Genomic DNA, 25,783 nt, shown 5'->3' with positions numbered 1-25,783 from the left:
GAGGGCTCATGTCCAAGCCTGCATCTCTGGAGCAACCAATAACATGGCTGAACTCTTTAAAATCTGCAAGAAACTTGCCAATCCTACCAGAGTCTCCTCCTCTCCTCCTTCCTCCCAGGCCCTCTGCACTGCATTGGCCACCCACGTCTCCAAAACTCTCGACATCCTGTCCTCTCATCTGCTCCCCCCTACCCCTCTTCTCTTGCTTCCCTTGCCCCCCCGCCCCCTCCTCCTCCCATACTCTCCTCCTTCTCTCCCATGGCACCAGACGAGATCTCTAGATTTGTCTGCTCTATGAAAGTCTCCTCTAAACAGGTGTTCGCCTGTTCCTCCAGCATTGTCTCTCTTCCCCCTGCCTTGGCTGACCTCTGCAACCACTCCTTTGCCACTGGCTCCTTCCCACAACCCCTTATGCACTCTCCTTTGCACCCTCTCCTAAAAAAGCTGTCTGCTGACACTTCTTGCCCAGCTAACTATCGCTCTATCTCTATCACCCCTTTTTGGACAAACTATGGAGAATCTGGTCACCCCCCAAGTGACCCTCCACACCAAAATGGCTGGCTTTCTCCATGACCATCAGTCCAGTTTCAGGGCATCCTGGGGCATGGAAACTGCTCTCTTGAACACCCGTGAAGAACTGCTTTCTACACTGGACTCAAATACTCCCTCTGTTCTGATCCTCCTCTATCTTTCTTCTGCCTTTGACACCGTTACCCATTCCATCCTCAAACGGTCTCCACTTTACCCTAGGAATCACGGACAGGGCACTGGTGTGGCTGACCTTCCTTTCAAACAGGCCCACCCAAGTGCACATCGTTTTTTCCCTCTCCTCCGCCTCACTCTCTACCTTTTCCATCCCTCAGAGGTCTATCCTATCGCCATGGCCCTTCAACATCTACCTGGCCCCTCTGGCCCACTTGATCTCCACCTTCTCCCTGCATTTCCAGTGTTATGCAGACAACACACAGCTCTCCTTCAAGCTGCCATCCTCTACCTCGTCCCCCTCCTCCCTCATACCAGACTACCTGACTGTTATTCAGGCATGGTGCTCTGCCAATTATCTCTGCCTTAATGCAGTAAGAAAGAGAGCCTTCTCACTGAGACACCTGAGCCCAGTTTCCCCCTCACTCTCTGGTCAGATTCCTTGGGTTCCCTCCCCTCACCCACTCATGAGGCAAAACACCTTGGGATCACCTTTGACTCCTCTCTCTCTTTCTCGACACATATCACAGACCTTGTCAAGAAGTCCAACTTTCCACTCAACCTCCTCAAAGCCTTCTACCTTTCCTCACCTTCCCCCAGAAGCTCAACGTCTCCAGAGCCCCGGTTCTCTCTAGGCTCGACTACTGCAACAGCCTCTTCCTCAATCTGCCTCTTTACCCCCTTCACCCCCTTCAACTAATCCAGAATAGGACTGTGAAATGTATCCTTGGCCTCAAGCCCTGGGGCTGCATCTCTCCAGCCCTAAAATCTCTCTACTGGCTCCTGGTGATGTAAGGATCAAATTCAAGACCCTTTGCATCATTCATAAGGTGGTCCGGGGCCTGGGACCTCTCTACATCCAGCTTTCCCTCCCTAAATACCTCTCTGCCAGAGTCCTTCGGTCCTCTGGCTCCAACTCTCTGCAGGTCAAATGTTTCTCCAAGCAGAGAGGGAGAGGTAGATCCCTTTCCTCGGCTAGTGCCTCCCTCCGGAATGGCCTTCCTGCCCCCCCCCAGACTTGAGCCGGATCTTCTTAAATTCCGGGAACTTCTCAAGACTTTCCTTTTCTCCTCTTCCTTCCCTCTCTGTCTCCCGTGCTAATGTTCCCCCCTGCCGCTGCGACTGGGCCTGGTCTCTTCAGAGTCATACAGGGGCTAGACCACCCCCTACCAGTCCCCTCAGCATCCCTTGTCAGCACTTTCCCTCAGGTTCGCCTCCCCAGACTAGCCCTAACCTGGTCCCCCTGTCCACAGCATCATCCTCTCTCCGCCTTCTATTTCCCCTTGCACTTGCCACGTTGGCCCCCCCAGCACTTGCCACCCTCCTCCTTTGGGCATTCCACTCCTGGACTTATCCCTCTACCCTACCCCCTGCACTTACCACCTTGTCTTGTACTTGCAAGGTAGGATTGTCACAAGGCCAATAAAACTGTTTTTGTTGTTTTCTCATGCCCTCCTCCCCCAAACTTCTCTTTCGGTGCCTGGAAACCCTTGTGTATAGGCGCCTTACGAATGTTCAATAAATAAATATCACAAAAAAAGTGGGTCCTCCTTCTTTGACTGATGTTCAGGCGAGATCCAGCATTACCTGAATCCAAAGACATTGAAGAAATGTCAGTATTCTGTGGATTCAAAACAGAAGTAACATCAGACTTTCCAATTCTCATGTAGGCGAATAATGTACACTGGTCTGGGAGTTCCTTATCGGAATGGAAGTCCTTGTCCTTGAGAGGGGAGTCACTCCCAGTGAGGTCCCCCTTGCCTAGTCCCCTAGGGAGGGTCTTGTGGAGCGTGCTCACCTCCCTAGCCTCAAAGGGGGTGGCTCCCCCTTTGGGAGAAGGGACGAATAGCCCAGATTCATCACAGGACTCAATGGTTAAGCATCCCCCTTAAAGACATTAAATGCACTCCCACAAGCTTCTTTACTGCTGTCTGAAAGGTATGTATAGCACACAGAAGCACATGGGTCAGGTTGGGGGAGAGAGAGAGAGAGAGAGAGAGAGAGAGAGAGAGAGAGAGAGAGAGAGAGAGAGAGAGAGAAGAGAGAGAGAGAGAGAGAGAGAGAGAGAGAGAGAGAGAGAGAGAGAAAGAGATCCTAATCTCAAATTAATTATGGTAAGAAGCAAACTGCTGTGCATACCTTAGAAAATTGAAGCATGCCATGTGAAAACGAAATGTGTTTAACGTTTCACATAGCCACTATTGTATTACAATACAGACTCTGCACACAGGGCAGGCAAACAAAATCGCAGGGATTTTCACAGGCACATCTGGCATTGTATACTTAATTATGTGCATAAGATGCCATGGGCGGTGGGTAGCAAGAGTGATGCTATGGAGAGGGTTAAGGCACAACAATTGCATAAGGGCATGAACCCTAGGCAAAGCATCAACAATAGCCCAAAGGACATTATGGTGTGAGAGTTTTTTGGAATCCAATCATAGCATTGAAGATATCAAGATCAAACGGGCAAAAATACATGACTACAAACACATGGAGATACTCAAATACACCTGAAGGTGGACTGGATGCATTGCAGCTTTGTGAGGTACTATTGTAACTGAAATTCCCAAGCTGTATGCCAACATGCCACAGTATCTGGAGCAGACCCTGCTCAATATTTTAGGTCCTTCTCTGGCATCTGTCCAATATAGCACTAGCCCCATCACCTCTTGAAGGCACCGGTCTGACTTCAGACTCTTCCCAACGCTGTCCCATCAGACTCACAAGCTTCTCAGATACCTGACCTGTGACTTTTCTTGCACAAGGCCGGACAGACTGTACTCCAGGTCCATCTGCTGTACAGAAACACAATCATCATATTGTATGATGCCCCGCAGCACCAGCCTTCAAGGGTGAAAGACGCAACATATGAGCAATACCTCCAAGCTGGCCTTCTAGAGGCCCAGCCTGCTATGCAACTGGCTGTGCTGCTACCAGCCTCTCAAAGCCATCAGTCTGGCAAGCCTTCCAGAGACCAAGAGTGGAGAGGTGACTGATGGCATTCTGGGCCCACCGGCCTCCCAAAGGCAACTGCCTAGCATGAGATTGCCTGTGTCGAAGCTCCTCCAAACTCCCGGAGGCCTTGGCGTAACATGCGACTGACATACTAATGTTCCAGACATATTACTAACTATACCTTGCCCACAGAGCCGTGACAACATTAGCCTCTCAGAGACACCATGGCATATGTTCTGCTATACCCAAACTAGCCTTGCAGAGTTGTAAGAAAAAGTAACTGGCTATATCCCTAGCCCAGCAAAAAGCTTACATCCACTTAAGACTTACTTTCACTATACCACTAATGTGTGTAATCTTAATTTAAAGCAAGTGTTGTGAAGTAGTGGTGCAGTGCGTGTTGCGTTAAGGCTTAATGTGCAGGCTTTGCTTGCATTAGGTAAATACCTAATTTACATTTAGTGTTTGCATCTTTATGTTGGCTTTCCCCACATTTGTAGACTTCACCATTAGTTTCTTTAAAGTTCAGACTGAGTTTTTGTATCTTAACATTGGCATTCACCTATATATATTTAGTAAAACCTTAACTCGTTTTTAAATAATGTGATTTGCTCCACTGGCTGGACAGAGCATCGAAGCCCAGAGTATAATTTAAGACAATGTTGAACTATTTCAACTTGCTTAAGGACTGTAGTCCACCCTTCTCTTCCTTTCTGGCCACCAGCCTGTGGCCAAATAAAGTGACTTACAGTTTTTTGGGTTTTAGGTGCCAGGCACTTCTTTCTTAGCTTCTATGCACTTGTTAGAATGTCAATCTGCTTGGTAGCAAATTCCACCCTCTGCTGGAGTTCGAGGGGTGTGTCTCCAGGCTTTGTTGATGCTCGAACAGACACCCCTAGACCCGGGTATAGCAAGGCCAGGCCCCCTGGTGCAGTTGGTAGTACCCACCGGCACAGAGTTGGTGTGTACCCTGTGATTCAGGTGTTGCAAGTATTGGACACTTCCTTCTCCTCTTCTTCCTCCTCCAACTCCTCCTCCTCCTCCTCTTCCTCCTGACCCCCCTGTCTTCCCTCTAGCCTTTGCTGCCTTGCTCCCCTCTTCCTCCTCAACCACTTTGCAACATTCTGGCCCTATACCATTCGCTTTGTTATAGTTTCTTCCTCTCTTCTCTTGCCTCCTTCTTCATCTCCAAATGCCTATTCTCCTCCTTCCCTGATAGATTACTCTCTAGCTGCCTCCATTCCCTTTCTCTCGCCCCTCCTCCTTCTCCAGCACCTCCTGATCTTTCTCTGCCTTCTCCAATCTCTGTGCACCCTGCTCATCTCCTCATTCTGCTCCGCAGGCCTCATCTTTTCAACTCCCTGAATGGTCTATTTCCCTTGCTTTCTGCTCTCTCTTGTTATCCTCCTACTTGTTCTGTTACACCAACTATTCCAGTCTCTCCCTTCTTGCTGGTCATCATCCTCCTTGTGCTCCACCACCGGGGTCTTTTCTAACCTTCTCTGTTCCCCTTCTCTCTCCTGCTCTCGTTCTTCTCGGCAAGCTAATGGACTTTCCCAACCGCCTCCATTCACTTTCTCTATGCCCCCACTTCCTCCTTTTTCTGCTTCACCCCGTTCTGATCTTTCCAGCCTCCTCCACACACCCTCTTTCTGGTCTCCCTCAACGTCCTGGATTTTGTTATACTACCTCCTCCACTCTCCCCTGTCTTGTACTCCTCCTTACTCTGCTTCATCAACTCTTTGCTTCAGTGATCCACCACCTAACTTGCATGGGACCTCCATTCTCAAACTCATACACCACCTCTTGCACACTGGGAGTACACTCATGTGTCCTGTAAGCAGGCCCCTAATTGATGATCAGTGCATAGCTCTTTCCATTAGAAAAACCTGGAGATTTTGTCCCAGAATGTGCTTACTGATGTATGGCTACAGTGACGTGCTAGCCCTCGTACCAAGCATTACTAGGGCGATCCACCTTCTTGGTTTTTCACATTGTATTGTTGACGTCTCAGGAAAGTCCTGTGATTCCAAGTGTTTCTGCAGTAAGACAGCACTGTAGATGCTTGTTGTAGGCATCAAAGTGCATTGAGGCTCCTGGACACTAGTGTGAAGAGCGCATTCAGCTTGACATCTTTGCTTGAAAAACCAACTTTGGATGTTTGTGTTTATATTTTCCCAGGGCCCTGCATTTGTTGTATCATGAGTGTCATCCGCAAAAACTATTTCCCTATGAAAGCCTCTCTCACCAGCTTGTGTTTCTTTGTATATTGTGACCAGCCTTAACAGCAGTCGCAGGAGTAGAACAATCATTTCAATGGACACATGACTATTTTGTACAGCCATGGGAAAGGTGCAAATATCCCTCAGACCCGAGCAATGGGTTGTCTGTGGCAGCAAATTCCGAGACCATGTTCTGCCTGCTGCAATAACTACATGGGTTATGGCTTTTCCACTAAGGCCAGTAGGCAGCTTCTTTAGGGGATAATTAGGTGGCTCCAAGGGGTTTGTCGCCTTGCTCTGGTCAGCCTCCTCTTGCTGACTACCAGATGCCATACCCCACTCAACCCTTGAGCCCCTCACTTCTATCTCAGATGTTCCCTATTTTGGGGTGCTTACCCCTTACAGGGTCTTAAACTGCTCTACCCTGGATTCTAGTACAATGTATCTGTTGTGTGGTGCTCCTAAGACTGTTGATGGAATGATGGCTTGGGGGTTCCTCCGTTTATCTCCTCTGGTGCCTGCATTACGTTGTAGGTGGCGGCACAGGCACCCATGGCCACCCCAGTCCCTTCACCCAGCTCAAATCACAGTAGTTCATAACATCACGTACATTCCAGGTTTATAGTTCTGGCCGTACTGTCTACATTCACTTCTATTCTGTGAATATTGTAGATCTGCCTTTTGTTTACTTTTATTGGGCCGCCACTGTATGTATGCATGTAAGCTTAGTGTGTGTATTCGCACGCGTGAGGCTGGTGGTCGGCCATATCCAAAGTGCGTATAGGGGCATACGGGTAATAACGTCTGTTGTCACTTACATTCTGTAAGTAATATACCTGGGTATTGTGCTTGCTTATATTTCTAGCAGATTGTACGTGTCTCTGTTTATTTGGAGTACATGGTTGATAGTTGTGGGTAATCCAAGTTCACGGTTTGTGCTGGTGAGTATGTGTGCGTTTGTGCATATTATTCACAAAATATTTGTGCGCTTGCTTACTCCGAGTGCATCGGTGCCCGCACCAACATTCTAAGCGCAAAATATGTGTATATTGTGGTTACCCGTATTTCAAGCTTATTCTATATGCGTTTGCTAGTCTGAGGTAATACCTTGCGGGGGCGGGGGTGATTCAAACAGAGTGTGTGAGTATGTATATACCTGTGCTCCGAGCACATTGTTCGTATTCGCCATTTGTGCGCATGAATGCTAATACGCAATCCTCATTAGAAGATATTTCCTTACATATCAGGATGACCCGCACATTCAAAAGCGATACAATAATGGATTTAAACAAAGAGCATATATCGTTTTGCTAATCCTATTTTCGAAATGTCTGCATCCCGCGCCACACTTCCAGGCCAGGGATAGATTTATGTTGGAAGTCTCGAAAATCACAAGTGTTTTTTTTTTTTTTAGTCAATGGAAAAAAACACTTTTTTTGCACATTTTTAAAATTAAAACATCCATGAAAGTTAACTGTATTTGGCATGTGTTTCCATGTGTCCAAGCCATTTTATGGCACATTTGGTGAACTTGCATAGATGAGGTCCAAAGTTCTCTTTTTCCCCATGTAAGCAGAATATATAACACGACAATGTAGTTGTCATGTAGTTGCGTAATGACGATAACGACAATGTAGTTCTCTTTAAGTTGGACTTGTCATAGTAAGAGCACTGTTTGAGATCACTATAACTTTGGCAATGTTTGACTAATATTCACGAACCTTTCTGGTGCAGTACGACAATCCGTCACAAAAATGTTTGAAAAAAATATAAAAACCACCTCTGAATTGTTTTGAAAGGTTTTGGGATGCTCCTTCGATGGGGGGTGGAGAGCACAAAGTTAAGCGTTGTTGTCCAAAAACCGTTCATTTCCACAAGTCGAAAGAAAGTGTATTCTCACCTACAGTCCAAAGGGCTGAACGACTTTGGTTCCAACTTTTAAAAAGAGCAACATTTGCCTGGGGCGTGGGACTAGTCCTGAAACTTTTTCTTTGCAAACCTATCAAGTGGTTTGTTTTAAAACTGGCCAAAACCCAGGTAGCGATATCTGGGTTTGATAAGACTAACATACTACTCTTTAGGTTTTCAATTGGTCAATATGTCTCAGCTGACCTGGCATGGGCTGCAAATGCAGTAAGGAGGCACCGGATTGGCCACTCCAGGACAGCCAATCTGATTGGGTGCTAGGGGGCTGACAGGTTTGCAGGTCTACCAACATGGCCAATGCACTTTAAGTGGGTTTAGCCAGAACCTGTGCCACAAAATTTAAATAACTGACATATTGCAGCCCTCTTGACGGTTGCACTGGTCCTATGGAAAGATAGGGTTGACCTCTGAGGGGTTCAAATTCCACTCCAAAATTGAAAGAAAAATTGGCATTGTGCTGCAGATTTGCCGGGGACCCGCGGGTCATGGGGCAACCAACCAGGGGAATATTAGAGTTAGATGGGGGATCACCCATTCCTAGGCAAGGGAACAGTGTTCCAGAGGGGTAAAATATGACCCCCCCCCAAAAAAAGTAGGTTTTCAGTGACAGGTCTACAGACCACCGGCCGGGTCAACGAGCTTGAGCAGTAATAGGAAGGCATTGCCTACTGGGCATGGCTGCGCACCCCAGGGTCCCATCAGGTGGATACGTGGGCCCACCGGGTGGTTTGAGGAGCGCAGAGCCTGTGGAAAAGACTCAGAAGCGGAGGTGTACGCGGAGAGTCCTGAATGGAGGACCGGACTATGAGTACTGGCTATGAGATCCTTTTCCTTGAAACTACCGTGGATGATGTTAGATCATGGAAAGACTTTTCAGAGTAGGTTTTGGACAACTGCTTTAGTGAAGCCATGGATGTTTCTGTTTTAAGGCAGGGTAGCCTGGAGGCTAGGGTCTGATCAAGAATAGGGTGTTGTGTTTCTTTTGGCCACCTTTTGATCCATTTGACCTTTTAGATTAGGGTGCCTCAACGGGAGTCAACTTATGAAGACTTGGGATTTTTTAAGGAGGGGGGAAGATCCTCATCACAAAACGTTTTTTGGGGTTATCTTGACCTTCACCTTGTTTAATCAGTTCATTTGCATTGTAGATACACCAGTAGCACAGGTAGGCAATACACCAACACTACCATGTATATAAGAACATCTAATAAATAAATAATTCAATCATACTTTGTGTCTAGTGCCTCTTTGCTGAGCCAGACACACCACCTTGATGGATGGATGGATGGATGGAAATTCTGAGGATACGGTTTCATTTTGTAGATATTTATCATTATCAAATGGTGCCACCACTATTGGCATCACAAAATGTTCTTTTCCAGTGTGAAAGCAACCTTAACTATAACTGCAGAGGGACAATTGATTCTCAGTGATGTAGCAGGTGAAATGCTTAAAACAACATTTAAGGTAATTATCTAAAAAAAAGTGAAAATGCTTACTAGTTGAGAAAGCCAAAATTGAGGTTTAGCAATTTATTAAACACTAAAAATGACAAATTGTTTAAAACGTAACTTGTTTTGAAATGTTGTTACCTGTAAATGTTTTATATATGTGCTTGTTTGTACTTGACATGTGAATATAAGTTGTTGTTGTGAAATTGGTATGGCGATGGTAGTATGTTTTTTTAGATACATATTTTAGTATGAGTGTCTGTGTATAGAGGAGATTTTAGGTGTATACTATAACGTTTTGTTGAAATGGTAATGTGTCATTTTAGAATGCATCGTATTTTTTTTTTTCAAATTACATTTGGAAGGAGCAGGACATAATTTAGGACCAGAAAACAGATTTAAATCTCCAGTTTTTTGAAGGAGCAGTAGTAGCATTGGTTAGTGCTCCAGATTTGGGCTGGTAAGGCAGCAGAGTGGTATGGGGATGGAGTGATTTGCCTAGCATCAAAAGACATTGGCAAATGGAGGAAGTACAGATATGAACATTGGGGCCCTTGTACCACAGCCATCAGCAGAAGAAGCACCAAAAAGATGTGAGATATAATGGTATTACCCATTTTTGCCGCCTTTCATACCACTTTATTTACCACATAAAGCTGGTAAGGGCAAGGTATGTAGAATGGGGCGGTAGGAGTGAAAGAGGATTGCGGGCGGGTCTCCCCCTGCTTTTTGTGGTAAAAATTAAAACAGCAAAATAATTACATAAAAAAAAGAAATTGAGCAACGCTCGTGGATCCCATGATAATAGTTGAACACCTGGAGTTCACACATGCTGTCCATTCCTTCAGAAGCTCCTCTCATCACAACGCTTACTTTGCAATTAACCTTTGATTTCTTTCAGGTGCAGAAAGCATCAGCTCCCTGTAAAGTATCATTCTCAAATTCGTCAGCTGATAGAATGGATTTGTACGGGAGATCTTACAGCTACAACAACTTACCATCAGGTTCCTGTGGAGAGGCGCCACAGTTCAGCCGCATGACCATGGGTGCAAAGGCCATCTTCCCCTCAATGCAGTGCTTTCTGATAGAGTCTATAATCCCAGCTGGAAAGTGCATGTGGAGGTCACACAAGAATATTATGCTATGTGGATTCTGAAAACAAAAAGACTTGCATTACAATATATTTGATCCCCTAGTGCCCCTTTCCAGTGCAATAGCAAACTATATCATGGACCTTGCCTACTGCATGCCCACGGTGAGTGCATTAAGTGGGTGATCATGAGTTTACAATAGCTAGATTTCACTCTTTAAAAAAATAAAAACAGATGTATTGGGGTAGTGTATTGTACATAACAAGGTCTACTCAAACTGTCTCCAAGAAAGAAATCCTTTCAGATTCATTAATGCAAGGACAGTCCCTCAAGTTGCTCATAGGTAGCAGTCAATATAAGGCGAAGGATAAAGTAGAGTGGGCAGACAAAATGGGAAGGTAATGAGTAAGAAGGTGGATTGCTGGCAACAATTTCCATTTAGTCACTAAATCTTAGGCATGGTTAATCAACTGCCACACAAGTCTGCAAAGCTTTACCAAATACAGCGGTGTCTTTCTATCGTCCCCTCGCAGATTGTGGTTCTTATCTCTAGCAGGGCAAGTCGATCTAGATCTAGTAGCCAAGTGTCCACTTGTGGTTTGGTCTTCACTTCTCATACCATCCGGACAACTTTTCTTTCGCATGTGACAGCCCGAATGATGCACAGCAGTTGTCCTTTATTCAGGTGGTCCAGTGAGGTTGTTAAACTCATGGTTTTTGAGTTTGACTGTGTACCAAGGGATATTTGGGCTCCTATTACTAGTTATTCTGTCCTCCACTTCAGTCCGAAAGTCCTCCACTTTCATCAGATGCCAAGAAAATGCAAGTTAAGTCTGCTTCTCCTCCGGTCATTTACTTGAATTCCTTCATTGAACATTTTAACTGGTGACGCTCAAATCAATTTGAACATTGTTTTTGTTGCATCAGACGGGTGGTCAGGCCACGTGTGATCATTGCCTAATATAGCACAGGATGTCTCGCCAGGCCTCATGTGAGACTTTGCTACCTAATTCTAGTTCCCATTTTTGTCTTATCTGGCTGCGGTCTTCCTCCCTCAGTTTGGCCGGATTATTGTACACATTTGAAAGTTTGAGTACTTGTCTCGCTATCTTGGCATTGCTCAAGTAGACTAGCCCTGCATGATTTTTCTTTTCTTTCCATTTCAAAAGTCTACAAACCGTTTTCCATTACACTTTGGAGCCCTGTAGAGGTGCGTCTTTTTACTCCAGTCCATCAGACCTTTGTCTGTAAAAAGATCCTTTACATGCAGGGGGAACCAATGTAGGGAATGGATCATGTGAGTACTCTCTTCGCTTATTGGAGGAGTGTCTAAGATTGGGGCATCGGCATACACAGAGGGATCTTCCCCAGAAGGTTTGTTTACTCTTAGCCTTTGCATAGGATGCTGTTGGGAGTTTGCCTTTTTTCCCCCAGGTGGCTTATGTGTAGTATTTCTTTATGATTAAGGCTGCTCGCCAGGCTTCGCCCCAACCTGCACCATCTTGGAAGTCTCCAGACTACTGTCCATCTCCCACCAACTCACTTGGTGAAGAAATGAGGCCTTGTGGTAAACTCGCAGGTCTGGAAGGTTGAAGGCACCCTTTTCACTGGTAAGAACACATTTGCTGAGCTGATAGGGCATGTCCTTTTCCCCCACTTAGAAGATTCTTCTGCAGTCCATGCAGTCTTCCCGCAGTACAAATCTGGGGTCCGGACAGGAATAGCTTTTTATTCAAACAAGCTTCTAATACCGCAAAAGAAAATATTCCCTTTATGCACCAATGAGTTGTCATCAAAACAGCTGCACATTTAGATTGTCTTTTTCGGGACGCCGTAGAATTTGTCCTTACTATTGGAGAGGTCTAGATTCTTAGAATATCTCCCTGGCTGGTCCTCGGGGATCCGTCATCCAGGTGGCCAGGACACTGCCATCGCTTTTGGATTCAGTTCCTTAGGGTGACCAGTGTCGGAGGATCACCTGGAAGGGGGGTCCTTAGGGAGTGGGACATCGACGGGTGAGACACTTTTAACACCTTTGCCCCATCCTACCACATAGGATATTCCAAAACACAGCCCCGCCTTTCCTGAGACAAACACTTTCGCACAACACGAAAGACAAAGGACCAACACCAGAGCCGTTTACCTGACATGTCCCACTATAAAGGTCAGGCAAAGTCAGACAATTGTTCAGAATCATACACACCCGACGGCCCTTCCCCTTCCACGCAGGGATAAAAGGTGGAGCACAACAGCACACTACGAGCAAGGCAGACCACACGAGGTGAGAGCTAACTCAGCACCACAGTTCAAGAGAAGGCGAAAGACAGCGTGACTCTTGAGGATACCAAGGGGAGACGTGACCTTGACCTTATCGGCAGAGACCCGTGAAGCCTCAAGAGAAGGAATTGTAAGACAGCAGACCATAGCCAGCGTGTGTTGCAGCAGATGCCAATAGTACCCAGGCGCCTCCTCCGCTGACAGCCAAGCCGAGGAGAGACGCATGGCCCAATGGTACCGGCCTTGACTCTACAGACAGGAAAGCAAAGCAGTTCATCACAGCCAGTGAGTCGAGGGGAGAGCCGATAAAGAGACGGAACTGTGCTAAATGAAAGTAGCAAGCGGCTAATTGAACTTTGAATGAACAAAGAACTAATACTATGAGGAAAGGGGAAAGCTAGCATAACAGAATCAGACACCACGTGGGTGTTCACTTGAGAAACGCTAGGCAATTACCCTGCTGTTGAACTACAGTAACCAGAAGGCCTTAGGGAAAGGCGGAAGGGGTCAAAGTGGTCATACGGGGGTCTTGTCAAAACCTCTGTGCAGTCGAAAGTCTTTGACCAGCAGAGGATTGGGAACCAAAAAAGGAACAAATCCTGCATGGTGAAAAGAGTTTACGAACAGTGCATTGTGAAGGTTGACAGGAGTGAACACAGTGGAGGGATGGTAACGAGAAGGGGCGAAGTCTAAAAGACCCATCGTGAACTGTTTTGTAAAGGTTAGCAAGAGTGAAGCCGGAAGAGGGATGAGAACAGAAAGGGACAAAGCCTACTGTCCCTAGGAACAGAATTTTGACAGGAGTGAATCCTATCGACGGATGTTCACATTGAACTGTTCTGCCAAAGGTAGCCAAGCCGAACCCGGCGGAGGGAGGCCGACAAACAGGGGTGAATCCTGAGGAACTGTGTAAAAAGCTAAGATTTGTGAAGTAAGAAGTATTGCAAGATAAGGGAGGGGTGAAGTGTCCCCCTTGTCATTTAGGGTCTGAGCTCGGCCAAGGGAGATCCAGGGGTGGAGAGTCATCACCCAAAGTTCATTGAGAAAGGAACTGTTTGATTAAATTGTTGAATATGACACGGGAGGGGTCTGCGCCCAGCAGAAGGGGTCCCAGGGGTGAAGTCATCACCAAAAATATTTGTGAACTAGAACTTTGCATTTGTTTGTGGAAACTATCAGGCCCTCGGGGGCAAGATACTTTTTTTGGTGAAAAGAGACTATAACCATCGAAGAACCTGATAGCTGGAGCAGAACTATCGGCTCATGCTGGGAAAGCACGAGTGTGTCCTGTGCTCCAGAGACCCACCTGGTCCGGTGCTAAACACGTGGGGAATAGAGACCCCTGTGGCAATCACATCCTGACTTATTATTTGTGAACACTTCTTTCTTTATTGAAAACCCTATCCCACACTCTTTCTGTAATTAGTTGTAACTATTTGGCAATAGTTTCTTTTAGTATAGGCCTTTTTTACTTTGACAAAAGGACACAAGGACAGCCTTATTTTTCATTTGATAGTCAATGCTTGCTCCAATCTAGGTTAGGCGTTTTTCCACCCAACATTTACAGTTTAATAAACACCCTTCAACTGTGATCACTTGTGTCTGTCTTTACTGTTGCCACCACGAGTTCCTTAAGGAATGCCGTACCATTTGTTTTTACTATTGGAAGGGTCTATTAGATTGTCTTTTTTGGGGTGCCATAGCATTTGTTCATACTATTAGAGGGGTCTTGTTTCTCGGATTGTCTTAATTTGGGGCACGCTGTAGCATTTGTTCTCAACATTGGAGAGGTCTTGCTTCTTAGATCGTCTTAGTTGGGATGCCATAGCATTTGTTCTTAATATTGGAGGGGTCCAGATTGTGAGGCACGGCACAGTTGTATTGTTGTAGTGGCCGAATGGACCTTGCATACAAACCAGTGTGATAGCTTAGTATAAAAACAATTAGAGTGTCAACTAAATTAAATTATGTTTCAAAGCAAATTACAGTGATGATCATTACATTTTATCACATGTAATAACATCTGTGTAAAGAAATAAAAGCTACAAAATGATAACTGAATAGGATTTGATCAGTCAACGCTGAAATATTGTTTCTTGGTAAGACCACCGGCCAGTCTACTTTTGGACTGGATCCCGTGTGTCCAAAATGTTCTAGCACAGCTGCAGAACAACATATCATAATCGGACACCCACACCATACTACTGAAACGTTTATCTTTATAAGGCTTCTGCATCAGAATAGACCAACAATGCGCGGTATACCCTTGAACATTACGCCCTCTCGGTACCAAATGCTCAGTATGTGTGTCGAACAGCTTTTGTAAACCATGTCTTAAATGGAAACAAGGGAAAAAAAAAACCTCAAAACTGATTCCTATTTTCTCAAGAATTCTACCCAATATTATCTGAATCAATATTTGTCTATCAGATACTCGTAAGATGCTGTGCAATGATTAGCATATTTAAAAAGTACCTATAACCTAGTGGGAGCTATACCGCATATTTTCCGTTCTTATTTGCAGGATTATCTTAGTCCGCCTCTTGACCAACTATATTATGCTAAACATTTCTACACATCTAGGAATGGCAAAGCTTTGCTTCTGAAATTATGCTAAAAACTGAAGGTCTGATGGCTGACTCATTTGGCGGTACGTAGATGCCTAATGTATTTTGATACCATGACACTGATGGGCCTCCAATTTGGTCTGTAGTGATATATGAATGTATGTTGGTTCCACATAACGTGGTCGCGCGCACACACACCTTTCTCCAAAAATGGAGACCTCTCTTCTTCATGAACTCACCTTTACCAGGTTGATCCCAGCCTGCAGACCAGCCGATCGCTCAAAATTCCCTTCCAGCTTAACATACTGGTAGCTGCAAAGGAGAGAGAGGATCGTTAATCTCGCAGCACTTACAATCTCCCAATGAAACAAGGACACCATTTTTGGAGAAGATAGCAGCAGAAGAAATAGCAAAGAACATAAATGGATAATGCACGATGACGGGAGAGTTCTAAGAAGAACCTTGATTTGTATGTTGTCCACTTGCTTTAAAAATATACCCCTGAAAAAACTAATAAAGGACACTATCTTATCCCATCAGACCAGGGTGGTTCCGTTTTGTTGGCCAATGGTAAAGGAAACAGCTAAGGTATAGTATTTCCTCAATGTCCCTGATAAGGGGTAAGTATCATCATGCCTTGACATGATGTTGCTATTGGGAAATCTCTTTCTCTAAGCATGTTATACACTTGTGTAGGTGCATCACGCTGGACTAGTCACTAGGGCTAGCTCAGTAACAGCCATATAGCAAAGGCCAATGCTTATTAAGTGCTGCAGGGGAAGCATGGTATCACAAATGTGACACTGACACAATGGTACAATTTGTAAAAACTTTATTGAAATTGTTGGGGTTGGAGAAACTCATTTTGCCCTATAACTGAGATGGGAGTAGTCTTGACCATCAAATAATAAATAATGCAGTCCTAGTGGAGTCTGTTATATCAAAATGGCCTAGGCTAACAAAACCTAATGCCTGCCCTATCTCTTGTACAAAAAAGTCTAAAAAGGAGAAATGTATGCAAAAGGAAAAATCAGTGTTCAAATGAATAAATGTGGGTGGACCAGCTCTCCTCCCTACATTAGACCTCACAGAGTAAGGATGTCCCTGTAGGCAGGATGACACACTATGGCTTGGCTTCCAACACAAAAAACACTTCCAAAACGTGGATCGTGGCCAGTCTGGCCTTCCATGTGCAAGTCTCTTTTCTTGACTTCCAAAATAATGTTTCAACCAAAAAGATCACAAAGGTCCCCCTCGGTCAGGCTCAGACCTTTCACCACACAGTTCTCATAGGTCCCCCTCTGCCGGGCTCAGACTTCTCACATTAAAGTTCAACACAAACTTGCAAGGGGGCTCCCTTCCCTAAGCCTATTTAACTTCGGGTCTCCCTTTGTCAAGCTCGGACCACTTTCAGCTGTCTAAGACTTACGAATGTGGGTGGCTTTCTTTACAGACCACTGAAGGACCACTGACTCAAAGTTTACAGTTCAACTTTCACGTTCCCCTTCTTTAGGAGTTTAACTTCTTTATCTCACTTTTGCTGTTCATACGCTTTATCGCTTCAAACAATTTACTTTTCACTGAGACTTTCGACTGGGCTACTTCCTTTCGCCGGACCACTCCATTACTTAGTATCGCTCATGTTTTTCGCAGCTTTCTTTTACTTCAAAGTTCATTCAGGGTCTGTCTCCCCTCGTGTTTCATTAATACGTGTTCAGCCTTCACTTTCGATAAAATGTTTCTACTTCAAACTTTAACACACACCGGTCTTTCAGGCTGCTTGCCAATTCGCTGACTCTGTGCGTCTCTTCATGGTTTTGCGATTCTCAATTCATGAGTCAAGGTTAGTACCACAGGCTTGGCCTCGCCTCCCCAACTCGCCGTTCACCCGGGAGGGTCGCTTGTGTCCTGAAACACAATGCAGTCTTCACTTGTGTAATCTGGCCTTCTCCACGTGTCTTTCGTGGCCTGTCGGAGGCAACGACCTCCAGTAGGGAACTCTTTGGGATTTTGACACGCTGCTCTCGTCCCTTGGTCCATCGCTCTGCTCCAGTAGGTTTGCCTTAGTGCCGGAAGCCGTGCTCGTACTTGTGTTCCGCCTTACTCAGAGTGTGTCTTTGGGTTCTGCTTTTTATTCGTGTGAAGAGAGCCAATTGGTATCCAGTGTATACACTTAGAATTAAGTGCCTGATTTTGCCTGACCCGTATACCGGGACATGTCCAGAACGATGTGTAAAAGATAATGTTGTTCCGCTCAGTCACCCTCTTCCTCAGCCCAGTGGTTGTGTAAAAAGGGGGGTTGGACATAGGAGCATCCTAAAGCATAGGATGGCTTGGATAAACAAAATAGAGGGAATACCATGTCTCACCATCGGCTGCCTCACCCGCACTCCCTGAAGACCCTTCACCCAGGTGATCCTCCCGCACTGGTCCACCCCCAGGGTCTTGCCCCAAAGGTGATGGCCGTGCCCAGGCCACCTGAGAGAGAGATCCCCGGTGACCAGCGGGTGAGACATTCTCTCGTTTCCCACAGTGCCTACATGCCTTCGGGCTGTAGTTGTCACATTACAAGAACAATTACATTACATTTGCACCCAATGGCACCAACAGCCTGTATCTGGCTCTCCGCCTTCTTCCCTTTCTCTACTTTCACTTCTGGAGCTCCTGCACCTTACTATGATGCTACAAATGTTCATGCGAAACTTGTGCAAACCATTATCACAGTAGCAATATATCAGATATAAAAGCATACCCTTGGAATCGCTGCCCTTCCTCCCTCTAGCAGTAATGTTGACCGCCCGCCCATAGCGGAATCTCTCTAAACAATGCCTCCTCCATCCACTGTGCCCACCTCAACCTCTTGTTTGCGGTAGCCAATCAGCAAACTATCTCTAATCACATTTCTCATCATAAATTGGATGGCCAATTTCTTTAGTCAAAATGCAACCCTTCGCTTACTTGACTACGTGCCAGGCCACCCTCCTGCTGCCCGACTTCATCATTACTTGGGAAAATATACTTGCACACTGAGAGATAGTGGCATGACCTTTAACAATCACTATGAACAGACTTTCACAACACTCACACCACACAGACCACCATCGTTGCAATATACTGGTAGCAAAAGCCTTGCGAAACTTGACAATAACTTACACTCTCAGCTACCAGATTTGAAGTGCCTGACCCTCCACCAACACTTCCATAATTCTGGGCAACTACAGTAGGTACACCAAAGACCTCATGAACAAAACTGCATGTAGCCTTCTTTCTTATTAAACCAATTATTTATTTTCTTCTAAAATTGACCTGGGCCCCATAATAGATATACTCTGCATTTAGGGCTTTCAATTCAACACTCATTCTATCCATTCATGTCTCCTCTTTTACATTCCTATTTGCTGTACCTAAAAACCTAATACTACCTTCTGCATCTCCAATGCTCACTAATATACTCTACAAGCAACCATTAGAAATGGGAGCATTCACACCCATCTCCAAAAACTCCTTAACCTGTACATTAGCGCCACCAGTTATTTAACGAGCCCCTATCAGAATACAACCACTTACTGCACCCTTGTTTCCGGTCCGGCAGGGTCGTAATGAGGCCCGATCTCCCTTTGTCCCATCGATATTTCTGATCACATCCTAGGAGTTGTATTGAACTTTGACTGTCTTTGGGACAGAGGGTTTGTACGTGTTCACTCTCCAGATGTTTTGGACCACAACTCCCATCAGCTTAATCCACCACTACCAATGGGGAGGGATCATAGGAGTCAGTCTAAAACATCTGGAGAAGCAAAGGTTTCAGATCCTGGCCTTCAGATTAAAGTACACATCAGAAGAAAAGGGTCCTATGTTGCCTATAGACCTATATATACTGGATATAATTGCCATTGGCAGATCTTAGAGTTTCCGGTAGTCTGAGTCACTGCTCAAAGGGTTACTACTAGCATATCTAAAGTTCCCAAATGCATGATGTTTTAAAAACAACAGCCTTCTTCCAACTATTCCTCATTCTTCACTCCACAAATAGCCCTTGCACCCCCGAAAAACCTGGCCAACCCTTGAGGTTGAAGCCCTATCATACTCGATGCTGGCCTATTTTAATGCCTTTTATGCAGAATTCCCCGATTTCAACCTTTGATAATCACTCTACACTACAGAAATCCGAATATAGAACCCATTAAAAAAAAAAAAAAAATCACATCTGTCAGTTCAGGCCTTACTCAGGCTTGAAAGATGATATTCCTGCTCTGGAGGAGACCACCAGTCTTGTTCTCGAACGTTAGGAGACACAACATACCAAACCCCACGCAGAGAAGACTTAAAAGTAATGGAAAAAGCAGATCAAGCTAATGCCTAGGGTTGAGCTTGTGGGCCCAATACAGTTCACCGTAGGAACATTCATTTTGATCTTATATATTCACTGAGCATATCCTGATAAGAGGCTGCCCAAATCTACAGAAAACCTTGAGAAAATCTGCAGGAATATTTTACTGTGGAGTCGGAAATTCCATAGCTATTTAGTGTAAATCTGCTGGCACTGTCCAAACATTTAGAAATCTGCAGGTGATTTCTAAAATCTGCTGAGAATTTTGAAAGTTTATGCTCATATCAAATCTACATTTTCTGCAGAAAAATCTGGCCCCTGGATTTGGGTAACCGGATTGGATTTTATTGTACGGTGGGATGACGGTCCCAGCTTTAAAAACGCTAGAAACAAAGAAAAAAAAGGAACTACGTTAATCTCATCAAAAAAGATTGATAACGGATACCCCAATAAAAATGTTATTGATATTCTCATTGAAACGATAGGGAGTAAGCTGCAACAGGAGACTGCTGCTGGTTCTACCTGCATTGCTCCAGAGATCAATGGCAAAGAGTGCAGTGTTGCAGCAAAGGACTCTGGTGTTGTAACAGCCTGATCGAAAGAGGGACTTAAAAATAAATACACACTTTATGTGATCTGCTCGCTATGAATAACTTACTGATTAACACAAAACTGGCAGCCAATATAATATAGGTTACATAGGCTACGTCACCGGCATGAAAAGTATTACACTGTTACTCCATAAAACGTAATATTACTTCAAACATCAAAAACTAGGGTGAAAGCCCATGCTCTTCGAGACGATATCTGGAGCCCTTCCTCTAACTCTGCAGGATCTTTTGTTACCTGGGCAACGTGGATCTTTCCAAAGCAGCCTTCACATCCATGTCCTGGCTGTTGTAATCCGTGATGATGACGTTAAAATGCACATCCCGGGTGACGCGGTACAGCTCCTCCATGTCGTAGATGAACTGCTGAACCCAGCGGGCCTGGTTCTTCACTAGAAGGGAGGAGCCGGGACAAGCACACTATTAAACAGTATGTGACAAATTTGCTACAAAGCCACACACTAGGGAGCTTTAAGAGAGGTTCTTGTCACTCACAGCTGTCGGTGCAATGCTTTCTTCAGCAGCAAAACGAGAGTGACTTTTTCTAAAACTTGTTACATTTTATATGGCAGAAACATGTAGACAAGGAACAATACATTATAAGTGAGTGTATACCTGGTCACACAGTTTGAAACAAGAGTAAGAACAGGGTACCAGGCAGCGCTATACTTATCACCCATCAGCGGAGGAGCTCTGAAATTTAAGATATGGCTTAAACACATTTCAAGAATCTTTCAGCCTGCCCAAGTATTGTGAGAAACCTGAAGGTATTCTCACTCCTACTGCCCTTGGGTGCTCTGTGCAGGTGGTCAGCGAAAGACCATCGTTCTTGGATCCTGACTCTGGGGGGGGGTGGAAGCGAGGGAGGATCACCTGGGTGGAGGGTCCTTGAGGAATGGGGTGCCCTTGGGCGAGAGATGGTATCCACCCTTTCCTGTTGACGACCAACATAACCCTTCCCCAACCATTATGGCCCATTTTAAGCCAGCTCCCATCAGTTTTCCACATGTTACACTTGACAGTACTGAGACGAAGAAGAGACCCCTAAGAGCAGTGAAGATTACACCTTTTCCCCACTTTGTTACTGGGATGAAGAAGATGACTTCTAGGAGCTATGAGGGTCAGGAATGTCCCTATAATTGTGGTCAGGCAGGGCTAAGTGGACATCCACACCTGTCACCAGTCAAGGGGCTGCAGGTGTATAAAAGGAAGTCACCCAGACAGGGAGGAGAACGAAAGGTAAAGCAGCAAACCCTTATGAGGAGGCATCCATGGTGGGACTAGAGACAGAGCCAGGACACCGGCAATCATCCCAGAGGACATGAGGGACCCAAAGCGAGGGAGCTGTATTTTTTCCCCAGGTCTAGGAGTCTCCCCCTCCAAGTGCGAGCAGCAGGAGGTGCTGAGAAGCCCAGTGTAGCAAGGATGCCTCCCGTGTCAAGAGAGCAGCCTTTGAGCCAGCCTGAAGAGAGAGAAGAACACCGCAGGCGAGCATGGCTCGCACCGGCTGGCTTGCCGACTTCGTGAGTCCAGAGGAAGTCGTGGGAACCGCCGGAAAGACTTGTGAAAGGCTAGGGTGTGTCGGGGGGCCTATAAGCAGAGGGGCACTCCTGAAGGACCGCAAGTGAATAGGGGTCAGTGTATTGAATACCAAACTAGATGGAAACGTAACTTTGATGCCTATAAATGCATGTTGAATACCGAACTAAATGAAAATGTAACCTTGAAGCAAAGAACTTCATATTAAATACCGAACTGAATGAGATGTTACAATTAAGCAACACCAGTGCACTTTGAATACTGAACTGAAAATAAACAATACTAAATGTATGTTGCACAAGGATTTAACCTAAAACCTGAAGTTAAGTACACCAAAGTCTAAAGGAAGCCGCACAGTGAACTTTGATGAGTAATTGCAGTGTGGCAAGACCACAGCTTGGCAGGAGGTGTGTGACACGTGGTGGAAAGGCCACAAGGCTAACAAGGAGTTGTCAACAGAGTGAAAGACTACACATAAAGCCAAGAAGCCGACCAAAGGAACTAAGTGAAGGTAACTTGGTGCACAGGAGCATGTACCAAGGAACCTATGTGTGTGTGTGTGTGTGCTGAGGAGTTCCAGGGCCCTGGTTGCGCGACCTGTAATGGGTGGACCGTGCAGTCTAACAACTGCGTCTAGACCAGAGAGCCCTGAATGGTGAAATATAAGGACACCGAGCAACAGTCTAATGAAACCACTGCATATGAACTGGCAAAGCGAGGTTGACCTAGTGTTTTGTTGAGACTTTTTGGAAAGACTGCAGCAAGCATAAGTGGCATAGTTGAAGTCTTGGGGCAGGAAACCTTGAGACTTAAAGGGATCACACTTGTTGTCTTGAGAACGCAGTCTCAGGACCCCTTTTATTTCGAACTGTGTTGCTTGAAACTTGGGGAAGGGAATCCCAAGAAGCGATCTTGAACTGCAACACCTTGAAATGGAGAAAGGCAATCGTGAGCCTTTTTCATGGAACTTTCTTGTACTTGGGGAAGGTGGAGCTGAAGGAAAGCTGTGAGCTGGAGGGAGCTCAGAACTTTGAGTTGAACACAGTTTCTTTTGATTTTGATATCCCTGCACCTTATTTAGTTGAAGTTGTGAGGGCAAGCATAGGTTTTGGACACAGATAGACTTTTAATTTGAACTCACTGACTCAGGATTTTCCTTAGTTTTGTTCAGGTAGGGAAATCCCACCTTAATATAGGGCAAGTTAGGCCTTCAACCATCCCTTCTGCACGAGACCACAAGCCTCCCCAGACATGTTTCAGCCTCATTAGGCATCATCAAGGAGCAACTTGGGTCTCTACGCCAAGCAGGCATGGAACCCACGTCTCGGCATAACCGTGCCACTTGGGGTGACTAAAGAAAAACAAAACAGGTGATGGTTGGAATGTTTACAATTAAAGGATAGTTCCGGGACTTTTTTTTTATTGTCCCTACGGTTCGGCCATGTGTTTTTAAGCATAACTCGGTAGATCGTAGAAAACTTTCCTATGGACCTTACCCGACTTTTCGTCCATTAACGCACTCGAAATCAGCCGCCATTTTCTGATAATCCTATCATTTCCCCCCATCGCCCTGGCTCACCTGCTTTTGCGGCACTAAATCAAATCCCCCGCCCCTGAGCCTGACATCAGCAGACGCGTACCGCCCATTTCCCAACGCCAAAGCACGTTTCGTGTCAACAATCGCTGCGCCTCAGCTAATGACGTGTCGCCATGGAAATGGCAGGACGCCTCTTTCCTCAATAAGTATAAACACACCGTTTCACAACACACAGCAGCAGATTTTCGATTCCATTACTCTCTCTGTGTTACTTTGAGTATTCTGTGACTCGTTTCTGTGCTCTGGTCAGCTACCTTCGCCGCTTCTAGGCCTTGTGAACACCTGTACCATCTCTGTAAATTATTTTACTTTCTTTACCACACAATGGCTACAATAATGCCGTATATGTACGAGCCCGAGTACACCGAGGAAGAACTACTGGAAAGGCAAGCACGCGAAAACGATGGGGATTCGGACGGCAGTTGGGAGGACCAGTCAACGGATGAAGAGCCTGGACCATGTCGCATGGACGGCGTCTCCACCTGGTGCACGTGCAATCGGTGCGAGCTAATGCCAACTGAGGAGGAGAACTGCTGCTGCCGTGAAAATTCCGGGTGCTTGGCCTACATTTCGGAAGGCGAGCCAAGTCCGCAATGCATCACCGAGCTGCCAGAGTTCAGGGAAGCCTGCCTCTCACGGACAGTGTTGAGGATGATGATGGTGCTTATGCACGAACTTTGCGGCACTGTTCGTCCGCGTAATCCGAGTAACGAGTAAGTATACTCTGGTTGTGATGTCAGTGATGCCACTACTATTTCATGGTCGTCTCCCACATATAAAACTACATCTACATATCATTCGAATGCATGTAAATTGGTTCCATGTTGTGCATTTTCTAGATAGAATTTTTTTCAAAGCAGAATGACATTTTTGTACTTGAATCGACAGTGATAAGAAAGTTGTCATTTTAATACAGTTTGCATCTTTCATTTTCACAGGTGGTACAGGCTGGTGGCCTATCGTTGCTTCACTTGGAAGCTTCACGGGAGGCTCGGACACCGCGTTCGGAGAGTAATACCTGCCTGTGCGGTACTTGCCATTAGACAACATTTCCCCAGCGACAGTGGACAATACCGCGGATTTTCCCTGGATGTGCTGCAACCGCAACTTTACAATGTGTAATGTTTATTATTTATGTTCAATTGAAATTAAGATCTAAAATAAAACCCAACATATATTTTAACAATGGTTGTTTTGATTTTTTAAATGAATCTAGTGTGTCTCCATTGAATAGTCTTCCTGTGCCTTGTCTTGTCACACCACATGTCTCCGGCCAGCATCCTCCCTCACGCTGGCCGCCCACCTTCAATCCACATAACCGTTGAACCCATATGCAGCAGACATACATATGTTATTTTGCGGGTTGGCATCAAGCCTCCCGGCCTTGCCTCCTCCCCCAAAAATACTTACCACACCACTTTGTTCAAGCGTTGGCAATAAAAGGAAGGCCGTTGGATTTTATTGATACAAAACATGGTTATAGGTAAATAATCAATATGGTTGATCATAATAAATCATCCTTTTGGGCACCGGGTACAGAGATGGCCCCCTCTGGCCCGTGCCGCCTTGCCACCACAGGCCAGCCTGCTGCTGACTAACTGCCTAGGCATCCAGGGTCTCCAGGGTGAACTGCACCCATATATTCTCCTGGGAGGGTGAGGTATTTATAAACTCACCCCCCTGCCTTCCATGTACTAGATCCTGCAGCCTGCCTCTTACATGCAGTTAGATGGCCTCTCCTTGGTGAGGCCCTGCGGCAAACGAGTCTTGTCTGCACGACCACCGCCCCAATCCACCCCCCGCCCTATCAAAGGCAGTTCGCACCGGGGTACTTGTGCTGCCAAGTGGAGCTGTCAGGGAGCGATAAAGGCCAAGAGGTGCCAAAGACCATGTACACTTCAAAGTGGTCTATAGAGCATGGGTTGTTGTTCCCATGTCTACCGCCAGACCCCGTGTCTCCTGCCAAGCATCCCCCCTCACGCTGGACGGCCCCCTGCAATCCACATAAGTGTGTCTCCATTCACGAGTCTTCCTGTGTCTTGTCTGCACGACCACCGCCCCAATCCACCCCCGGCCCTATCAAAGGCAGTTCGCACCGGGGTACTTGCGCTGGCAAGTGGAGCTGTCAGGGAGCGATAAAGGCCAAGAGGTGCCAAAGACCATGTACACTTCAAAGTGGTCTATAGAGCATGGGTTGTTGTTCCCATGTCTACCTCCAGACCCCGTGTCTCCTGCCAAGCATCCCCCCTCACGCTGGACGCCCCCCTTCAAACCGCATAATGCCACGACATATTCACGTCATTCATTCACAAACACACCCCTGTTTCGAATTCTTTATAACCCACTTCATATTTCTAATGAGAACTTCTTTGCGCTTTGCTAGTCAACCCGTGAAGGTGCTGGTTATCTGCTCTTCGTCTCTGTGAACTTCCGTGACCACTTCGAGGAAACTCGTCAGTTTGCAAGCTGTGAACTGCTCCCTGTTCTACGACAAGAAACTACTCTGATCCCTGCA

At 45.8% G+C, this 25,783-nt stretch overlaps 1 protein-coding gene across 1 annotated transcript in view; it reads right to left on the bottom strand.

Moving 5' to 3' along the window:
* B4GALNT3 (beta-1,4-N-acetyl-galactosaminyltransferase 3) overlaps positions 1–25,783 on the bottom strand; it is a 946,759-nt gene that overhangs the window by 14,830 nt on the left and 906,146 nt on the right. The window contains exons 16-18 of the mRNA XM_069628599.1: positions 20,371–20,524; positions 15,434–15,506; positions 10,258–10,411 (exon numbers count right to left, since the gene is read on the bottom strand). Coding sequence (XP_069484700.1) covers positions 10,258–10,411; positions 15,434–15,506; positions 20,371–20,524 — 381 coding nt within the window. The remainder of the gene's footprint in view (positions 1–10,257; positions 10,412–15,433; positions 15,507–20,370; positions 20,525–25,783) is intronic.

Source organism: Ambystoma mexicanum, chromosome 12, assembly GCF_040938575.1.
Source record: "Ambystoma mexicanum isolate Mex_15411 chromosome 12, UKY_AmexF1_1, whole genome shotgun sequence".
Taxonomy (NCBI): domain Eukaryota; kingdom Metazoa; phylum Chordata; class Amphibia; order Caudata; family Ambystomatidae; genus Ambystoma; species Ambystoma mexicanum.
This window is presented reverse-complemented; position numbering and strand designations above follow the sequence as displayed.